General features: G+C 32.2%; 1 protein-coding gene across 2 annotated transcripts; it reads left to right on the top strand.

Annotated features, from left to right (window-relative positions):
- Positions 1 to 1056: 1056 nt before the first annotated feature.
- LOC132054514 (auxin-responsive protein IAA29-like) lies at positions 1057 to 3206 on the top strand. Of its 2 annotated transcripts, none has more exons than XM_059446506.1 (4): positions 1057 to 1573; positions 2167 to 2429; positions 2575 to 2665; positions 2893 to 3206. In XM_059446506.1, exons 1-4 carry the CDS (start codon positions 1296 to 1298, stop codon positions 2978 to 2980), a joined length of 720 nt encoding a protein of 239 aa, XP_059302489.1. In that variant the 5' UTR covers positions 1057 to 1295; the 3' UTR covers positions 2981 to 3206. The 2 variants fall into 2 exon arrangements, with proteins under 2 accessions (XP_059302489.1, XP_059302488.1); XM_059446505.1 differs by having other exon boundaries at positions 1061 to 1573; positions 2572 to 2665.
- Positions 3207 to 8886: the final 5680 nt, after the last annotated feature.

The following is an 8886-nucleotide window of genomic DNA, read 5'->3' as shown; positions in this document are numbered from 1 at the left end:
AATGACCGTATTCATGTACACATGCAATTCATTCAATTTCTCCCACCCCCAACAACATCCTTATTCCTTGTGTCTGTCACACACAAGCATGAAATTGACAACCTACCAGTACAACACGTGAATATGCATTGATATTTAAGTTATATACACTAATGTGTATACCATTTTTTTTACATTTTCACTAAATTTTAGTTTGTCATAGCAGGTTAGTTATCATTTTTATCAAACTATCAAATAGTAATATTTTATTAAGAAATTTACCTATAGTTACATAATAAATTACATGATTCTATAAATATTTTTGTGCACCGTCAACTTAAACTCATATAAAAATTACTTACTATCAGTGTATGTCAGTAGATATAACTAGTGTAGTTTTGTGTGTGTGAGAGGGAGAAACGTACTCCTCATTTCAATTTATGTGATGATGTTTGATTGGCATAAAATCTAAGATTGAAAGAAAAACTTATGAAATTTGTGGTTTAAAATAAGTCATGAATATTTTTGTAAATTATAAGTTATCTCATTAAGGATAAAATAAAAAGTTCAAAATTAAATTGTTACTAAATATATAATAAGGTATCTTTCTTTTTGGATTGACTAGTCACATAAATTGTAATGGAGGAAGTAATGTACTCCCGCCTTCTCAAATTATTTGTCGTGATTTTTGAATATAGTTATTTTAAATTATTGTCATTTTAGAAGTTTGAAAATTAATTATGGTTTTTCATTTTTACCCTTACTAGCAATTAATCTTGAAGACTACAAATACCTCAATTACGGAGATGACATATAAATAGTGTAAATATTTAATAAAGGAAACTATATTTTAAGATACAAACAAGTAAAATAGTCAAAAATTTCTCCTAAATAATTTTTTTTTTTTTAAGAAGCGTGTAAAAAAAAAAATACACGAACAGATAATTTGAGACGAGAAGTATGTATGGGAACAAGAGAGGGACAAGGTGGGGTAGGGGCCAAGAACATACTTTTTCTCAGTTGTCCATATTACTGCTACTCTTTCAGCCGACCCAACTTCAATGCTGTCTCTTTTTCTTTTTTCCCTTTCTCTTTCTCAACCGACACTTGTCTGATCTCTTTCCTTTCTACCACAATCTCTCCCTATATATATATATATATATATATATATATATACACACATCTTCAAGAAAAAGAACCTACCATTTTTTTTCATCTCATATTATATTCTCTATAGGCACTTTGTTCAAGTTAAGTAGTAGTTGATATTGTGCAATTTTTTTTTTTTTGGTTTGTTTCCAGTATAGTTTTATGAGATGGAACTTGATCTTGGTCTTGCACTTCCTTCCCATTTTCCCATCAAATCTTCCAACCTAAATTGTAACATTATCGACAGTTTTGATGACAACTTTTCAGAACTGAAGAATGACATCAACCACAAACCTAATTTTTCAATGGCTTCTGATAATAGCAACAAAGTTGAACGTAAAACATTGCCTTTGCTAATATGGAATGACCAACCAAATGAAGAAGAAGATGATGATGGTGATGATGATAATGGTCACCAAAAGGGAACTTTTGAGGCTTGTTACCGGTAAGTTTAAGTTACAAAATGTATAGTACATGTAACGGATTATAAAAAGTGAGATCAATAACTTAAAAAATAATACAATATAAACTATCTGCCACAATATATGTCGTATTAAAATTCTTCATGTTATGTTGTTGGTCTACGTATATAAATTAAATTCTTTTATATATTGATATACAAATCCTTCGAAATGACTAGAATAGAGTTTAATCCGCAACTCTCGATGTTTTTCTTGTTCACTATTTTTTGTTGCTCGTATTATATATTCCCTCCTTTTACTTGTCCGATATTTTAAAAATAGATTTTCACTTTTACTTGTCACTTTGAGCATATCAAGACAAGACAATTTCTTTTTTCATATTTTAGTTATAGTATTAAATACTCACTTCAAATCATTTTTCAAATCCAATAAAAATATGCACCAATTAATATGGGTATATTGGTAAATTATGCACTTAATTTATTATTTTTTAAGGGGTGTCCATAGTTAAAAATGAACAAATAAAAGAGGGATGTCCATAGTTAAAAATGAACAAATAAAAGTGAACGGAGGGAGTAACAGTATTAATTCTTATTCAATATTAACTGTGATGCAGGGAATTCAAGGAAGAAAATGGAGTGATGGGGTGGCCACCAATTAAATCATGGAGAAAAAAGCTTATTCACGGGATTAATGATGAAGGTGGCTGGAACACAAATATTAATCATAGACACATTAATAATGATGTTGGTCGATATAGAAACTCAATGTATGTGAAGGTTAAAATGGAAGGAGTAGCCATTGGAAGAAAGATTGACCTAAGGCTATACAATTCCTATCAACTCCTTACAAACACCTTGCTCCAAATGTTTGCTAAATGTAAGTTATTCACTCCTCTCTCTCTATATATTTATATATATATATACACAATTAAAATTGTCTTTTCATGTATTCTATTTTATTTTATCAAACAATTAGGTAGGAAGGATTGAATTGATAGGTTTGATTCTATTATATGCAGCAGATCACAGTTGTGGCAAAAATGGTGCGGGCTTTACACTATTGTACCAAGACAAAGAAGGAGATTGGATGCTTGCGGGAGATGTACCATGGGAGTATGTATTCCTATTTTCTGTTATAGTATTATTTATTTCATATCAGAGTCGTCTATTTCTCAGTCTCAAACAAGATAAGGGATGATTATATGAATTATATATATCCGTTCCGCTACTATACTTACATACGAGAAATCATCATAATTATTTTATTAATCTACAAGTAGTAATACAATTTGGAATTATTTCCAGTATTTACTCTGTGAGTATATTTAATGGTTTTGCAGAACATTCATGGAGACTGTTCAAAGAATACAGATACTAAGGAATTGGAAGAAAGGAAGAAGTACGAGAAAATCATCCGATATTTCTTAGACTATTATAGTATAAAGTTTAGTAGAGCATGTTAATTAACGCAAAGAGATAAGAAAAAAAACGTTGTTACATGAGATTGACATTGTGAGTTTACATTTGTTATCTCAAGTAGTGATATTGGATGTCAAGAATTATCATACTTTTTAAGAGCTTTCTTTTCTTTTTCTCAAAATAGATTCTGTATGAGAGTGAGATACTACCTTTTAAAGAAATACTTTTCTCTGAATTAACTACTACTCTAAGGAGAAATACTTTATAAATTTTATATATACACTTCAAGGAGCGTTTGGTACCATTAGTATATGAAGAACTTTCAGTATTTAGCTTACAGCACGAATCTGAAACAAGTTTTTACATCTTGATTAATAGGGAAAATTTTCTTCGATCATTCATCATTTCATTGGAAAAAAAAAAAATCCTGGGACAGTTCTCTTCCAACTGACATGGATATTAAACATTAAAAGCATAATAATCGGAAGCATGGACACAAAAAATACGCACGAATTTTGTATACCTTTGTTGCAACGGAAAATTCGAAGAAGAACATCACTAATGAAATTGTCGCAAGTCCTACATAATTTCTACAGGGAAAAAAGTGGTTTTGTTTCACAAGCCAAATGTCTTGTGTATTATGAGAACTTGAAAGTAGAGATCGAGTAAGAGAGGGATTTTTTTTTCTTTTCTATTTTTGCGTTCTATTTCTTCAGTAGTACAAAATAAATAAGAGCATTTGACCTCATAAAGCAATTCATTCATATTTTTTTGCTACAAAATGATATGACTATGGGTGTGAATAGTAATACGTCCTCTGGCTATTGCTGCTGTGAATAATATAGGGAAACTTACTAAATGTATCATTCCGCCAACTAGTTTATCAACATGGTCTAAGTATACACTACCTGCACACTTTGGCTGTATGTGTTGTGTATAGGTATGTATATTATATGTATAGTATATGTATATTATGTATGAATGGTGTATGTATATTTAGTATAAAGCATACACTACCTATACACTGTGTACATATTTTATAAACTAGATGGTCGTATGGTGTTTGGCTGTAATTTTCCCATGATAGCCGGCAGGCTATTGGCGTTTTTTCCCCTTGTTTTACAACACTCTGGCGAGGCCCTGGTTGGCATGGACCTGATCTGGCCTGGTAAGTCATTCTGGGTCAGAGCCTACTTTTGCTGGGCCAGTTTGGCCAAGTTCCTTGGCAAACCCAGCCCAATACTACCATGCATAGTAATGCAAAACTTCTAGGAGCATTATTTTGCCATACTGTAGCTCATCAGATAGCTTCCTTGTATAACCAAGAGTTATAGAGAAAAAAGTTTCTCCAATTAATCCGAAGGAAAAAGTTGGCGGCAATTATCTAAGATACTTAGTGAGTTAGTGTTGCTTGCGTTTGTATTTTGCCCAAAATAATTCACTTGAATGGAACTTGGATTTGTATTTTGCACTTGGAACGAAGCATATAGGTTGGCACATTATTTAATTAATGATCCATTGACGCAAAATTACCTTCATAGTCAATGCGGGGGACATGCCGCACGTGGAGTGTTGAAGAATGTTTTAAACTTGACGAAATATAAGTCTGTATATAGTCCTATTTGGTTTATACTTTTCCACTTAAAAATGATTTTTAAAGAGTAAGTAAATGATCTTTCAATTTTACCAAGGAAAATAGTTAAAAGTGTCTTTTGATAAGCGCAATAAACATAAACATGTCACTCCTATCTTTATAGTGATGCATTTAGAAGGGGAAAAAAACAGTTTTTTTTATAAAATAAAGATCAAGTACCTATGAACCATGGGGATTCGGAATCTCCAAATATAATAAGTTATATTAGTAAAGCCTGGAAGGAGATCTAACAAGATATCCAAGTTGTAATTGAATTATACTCTTTTCGTCCTACTTAGATTTGATGGTGGACCAAATCATAATCTTGTGTAACAAAAAGAAAAAACGTGTATATGAATCAAAAGTACCGTTATACTTATTTTAAGACTATGCGCATGATACGTATCATGTCATAATTAAGGTAATCTTGAAGAATTTTCTGAAGCTTTACTTTGCTATACCCAATTCCCGTTTTAGGTATTACATTTTTCTTGTTCATAGTCAGGTCCTTTTTTACTTCGATTCTTTTCGGTGGTAAAATGTTAAAAACTAATGTCATTCAAAGGTTCCGGAAATAATCCTCAAGTGTCAAGTCTATTACTACCATGATTACAGATTTTGTGATTATAATATATTGAAGAATTAATGTTGTTTTTGGTGATGATGATTTTGTGGCTAGTTCTCGCTACTAAAAAATTTCTATTTTAAAGCGATTTTTCACTGAAAAATGTTCAGTGGCTATTTCCCACTGAATGTCGGTGGGAAAAACTTAAATAGTAGTGTTTTTACATGAAAAAAGTAGGAAGCTTTTCAGCGTTTCAGGGGGAACCACGTTTTTTTCTCACGTTTTTAAATGAAATGCGGTGAGAATGAGGTGGGAAAATCATGTTTTATAGCACAAATTTCTCATTGAATGTCGGTGGGAAAAACATATTTTTCTAGTAGTGATGACTACACTCAACCTCTCTCTAACAATGTCGTTTTTCTGAATATTTTTTGTTACATCGGTTGTTATTATAAATAACATATTATAACATAATATAAAAGTCGATTTCAAAGAAAATTATGCCGTTATAATGAAATGTTGTTATAAAAAATCAATGTTATAGAGAGATCTAACCGTAATTATAGGAATTGTGTTTAGTTTTTGTTTCACTAATTATAATGATGATGGGATTTTAAGGTGTGACCGAGAAATAAGAAAAGGTATCTTTTGGATTCCACAAAAAACACCTTTTGGATTGCAACTCTCCATCTCAGCCTTTCATTATTTATAAATTCATATGTTTTGCCTCAGATTTACATACCGAACATTTGAAATTTCCCCCCTCTTATCTGCATTATTTTTCAAAACAAACATAAGTGTCAAATGTCATTTGTTCCGCCATTTGAGTTCGCCGAAGTTCTATAAATTGAGGTGCTGCATTTACAGAATAATTTTTGTTCCATCCTAGAAAGAATTAATCTGTATACTTTGAGCAACAGTTAGGAGAACAAATTTTTTAAGAACACACGAGGAACTTGTGTGCTCAGAATAATTTTTGGTTGTTTAGTTTTTATTAAAGTTTCAACACAAATTTCATTATTCTGCCTCTTTACTTAATTATTCTACCAAACCATATTTCCATTGAAAATCTAGAGGTCCCAAAAGACACTAGTAAGTATTAATCTAGAGTACACATTATGAAAATGGAAATTTATATGCAGTCTTAATAGCACTTGAAAGATGGGGCATTTAATTATTGGTGACTCTTTAGTTTTTTATTTTAGGAGAGGTGACTCAAATTTTAATTATTAGGTGGAGGTGATAATTTTCTATTAGTGATTAAGGGGTTTTGAAGCTGTCCAAAAGTTTTCATTTTGACACTTTGACCCTCAACTTTATTTTTAACACTTTGCACTCAAGTTTTATTTTTAACACTTTGACCCACTCCCGCCCAGACCCCGCCCCCGACCCCATGCCCCCCACGGCCCTCCCCGCCCCCACCCCACCCCCTGCTAATTTTTTTTTTGATTTTCTTTATTTTTTTCACCCCCCTCCTCCTCCCAACCCCCCACCCCCCACCCTCCAAAAAAAATTTAATTTTTTTATTTTCTTTATTTGTTTGTTTTTTCACCCCCCCCCCCCTCCTCCTCGTCCTCGCAACCCTCCCCCCACCCTTACCACCCCCAAATTTTTTTTTTTTTTAAAGTTTTGATTTTTTCTTACCGGTATCCACTCCTCCCCCCCCCCCCCCTCCCCAACCCAACCAAAAAAAATTTAATAAGTTTTGATTTTTTTTTCACCGGCCCTCGCTCCTCCTCCCACCCCTCACTACCCCTACCCAAATAAAAAAAAATGATTTTTTTAATTTATTTTTTCACACCCCTAGTCTTCCTTCTCCTCGCAACCCTCCCCCTCCCCCCCCCAAAACAAAAATTTAAAAAGTTTTAATTTTTTCTTACCGACCCTCCACCCTCTTCCCATCCCTTCCCCCCCCCCCCCCCCCAAAAAAAATTTAAAAAATTTTGATTTTGATTTTTTTTTAAATTTTTCACCGGCCCCTCGTCCTCCCACCCCTCACCCCCCCCCCACCCCAACCAAAAATTGCTTTTTTTAAAAAAAAGTTTTGAAAAGTTTTTCTTTTTATTTTTTTGCACCCACCACCCCCACCCTTCCAAAAAAAAAATGTTTGTTTAAAAAAAAAAAAGTTTTGAAAAGTTTTTGTTTTTGTTTTTGTTTTTTTTACACCACCCCCCTCGCCTACTCAAAAAGAATATTGAAAAGAAGTTTGATTATTATTTTTTTGGGTTTAGGAAAAGTTTGGATAAAATTCAGGTTGTTGTTTTAGTGTGTTTGTAGTGAAACAGATAGTTTTTTTGTTGTTGTCCTGGTATGGTTTAGGGTTTAGGAAAAGATATCCAATAGATGATTTTTTTGTTCTTGTCCTGGTATTTATCTGGTTCTGTTTATAGAAGATATCCAATGGATTTATAGTTGTTGCAACAAGTTCTACACTTGTGGCAACAAGTAGACAATCTGTTCTAACAACTACAAATCTGTTGGACATAGTTTCAGTTATTTGGTTCTGTTTGTAGAAAATATCCAACAGATTTGTAGTTGTTGTCCAAGCCGAAATGCTCCATAGTTATTAATTGCACTGTGTTGTAATAATAGTTATTTGTTGGAACTTTATGACATTTTAATGTTATTCTTTTTTAGAATAGTAATTTCTGTTCTTAGTGCTTGTGAACTTGGTTTATATGATATGTTGATCGTGTTCAAATCACAAATGTGTGTATTGTTGTTAATAAATTGTTTGAATGTTTTTAACAAGTAATGAATCTGTAACAACGACTACAGAACTTGTTGGGTTTTTCCAACAAGTAACAGGACTTGTTGCAACAACTTGTAACTTGTGTTTTATCCAACTGCCAAAAGATTTCCAGCAAATAAGCAATCTGTTGCAACAACTGGAGCCTTGTTGCAGCAACGAAGTTACATATTAAGGTTTTTCCAACAAGTGGAGTGACTTGTTGCAGAAAGTGGGTAACTTGTTGTGTTTTATCCAACAAGAGTAAGGACTTGTTCAACAACTATGTCATTTACTGCAACAGATACTACAGTTGTTGCAACAGATACTACACTTGTTGCTATAGATATTATAGTTATTGCAACGGATGCTACTTGATTCACCCATATTTTGTGATCAACAAAGAGAATCAATGATATTTAGTGATAAACAAAGGAAATCGATAATAAGTAGTGATCAATATATAATACTTACTCAAGTTGATGGTAATTTGAGTCAGGAATATGCACTAAATCCAATGATCATTAGAGTGAACTGATGTGAACTACTTGATTTAGTGATCAATAGATAATACCAATAGATAATACTTAATCAACGATATTTAGTGATCAATAGATAATACTTAATCAATTTGATAGTATTTTGAGTTAGAAAAGATGATCTACTAAGTCAGTACGCACTAAATCGAGTGATTATTATAGTGAATTGATGTGAACTTCTTGATTCACTCATATTTAGTGATAAACAAAGGAAATCAACTATATTTAGTGATCAATGTATAATGGTTAATCAATTTGATGTATTTTGAGTCAGGAAAGATAATCTACTAAGTCAGTATGCACTAAATCGAGTGATCATTAGAGTGAATTGATGTGAACTACTTGAGTCACCCATATTTAGTGATAAACAAATGAAATCAACGATATTTAGTGATCAATATATAATACTTAATCAATTTAATAGTATTTTGAGTCAGGAAAGATGATCTA

Source organism: Lycium ferocissimum, chromosome 4 (genome assembly GCF_029784015.1).
Source record: "Lycium ferocissimum isolate CSIRO_LF1 chromosome 4, AGI_CSIRO_Lferr_CH_V1, whole genome shotgun sequence".
NCBI lineage: Eukaryota > Viridiplantae > Streptophyta > Magnoliopsida > Solanales > Solanaceae > Lycium > Lycium ferocissimum.
This window is presented reverse-complemented; position numbering and strand designations above follow the sequence as displayed.

Bases quoted from the DNA above. Each gene is read 5' to 3' on its own strand.
- LOC132054514 (XM_059446505.1), top strand. From the start codon at position 1,296: ATGGAACTTGATCTTGGTCTTGCACTTCCTTCCCATTTTCCCATCAAA. The intron at 1,574-2,166 runs GTAAGTTTAAGT...ACTGTGATGCAG, and splicing joins ACTTTTGAGGCTTGTTACCG to GGAATTCAAGGAAGAAAATG. The intron at 2,430-2,571 runs GTAAGTTATTCA...TATTATATGCAG, and splicing joins GCTCCAAATGTTTGCTAAAT to CAGATCACAGTTGTGGCAAA.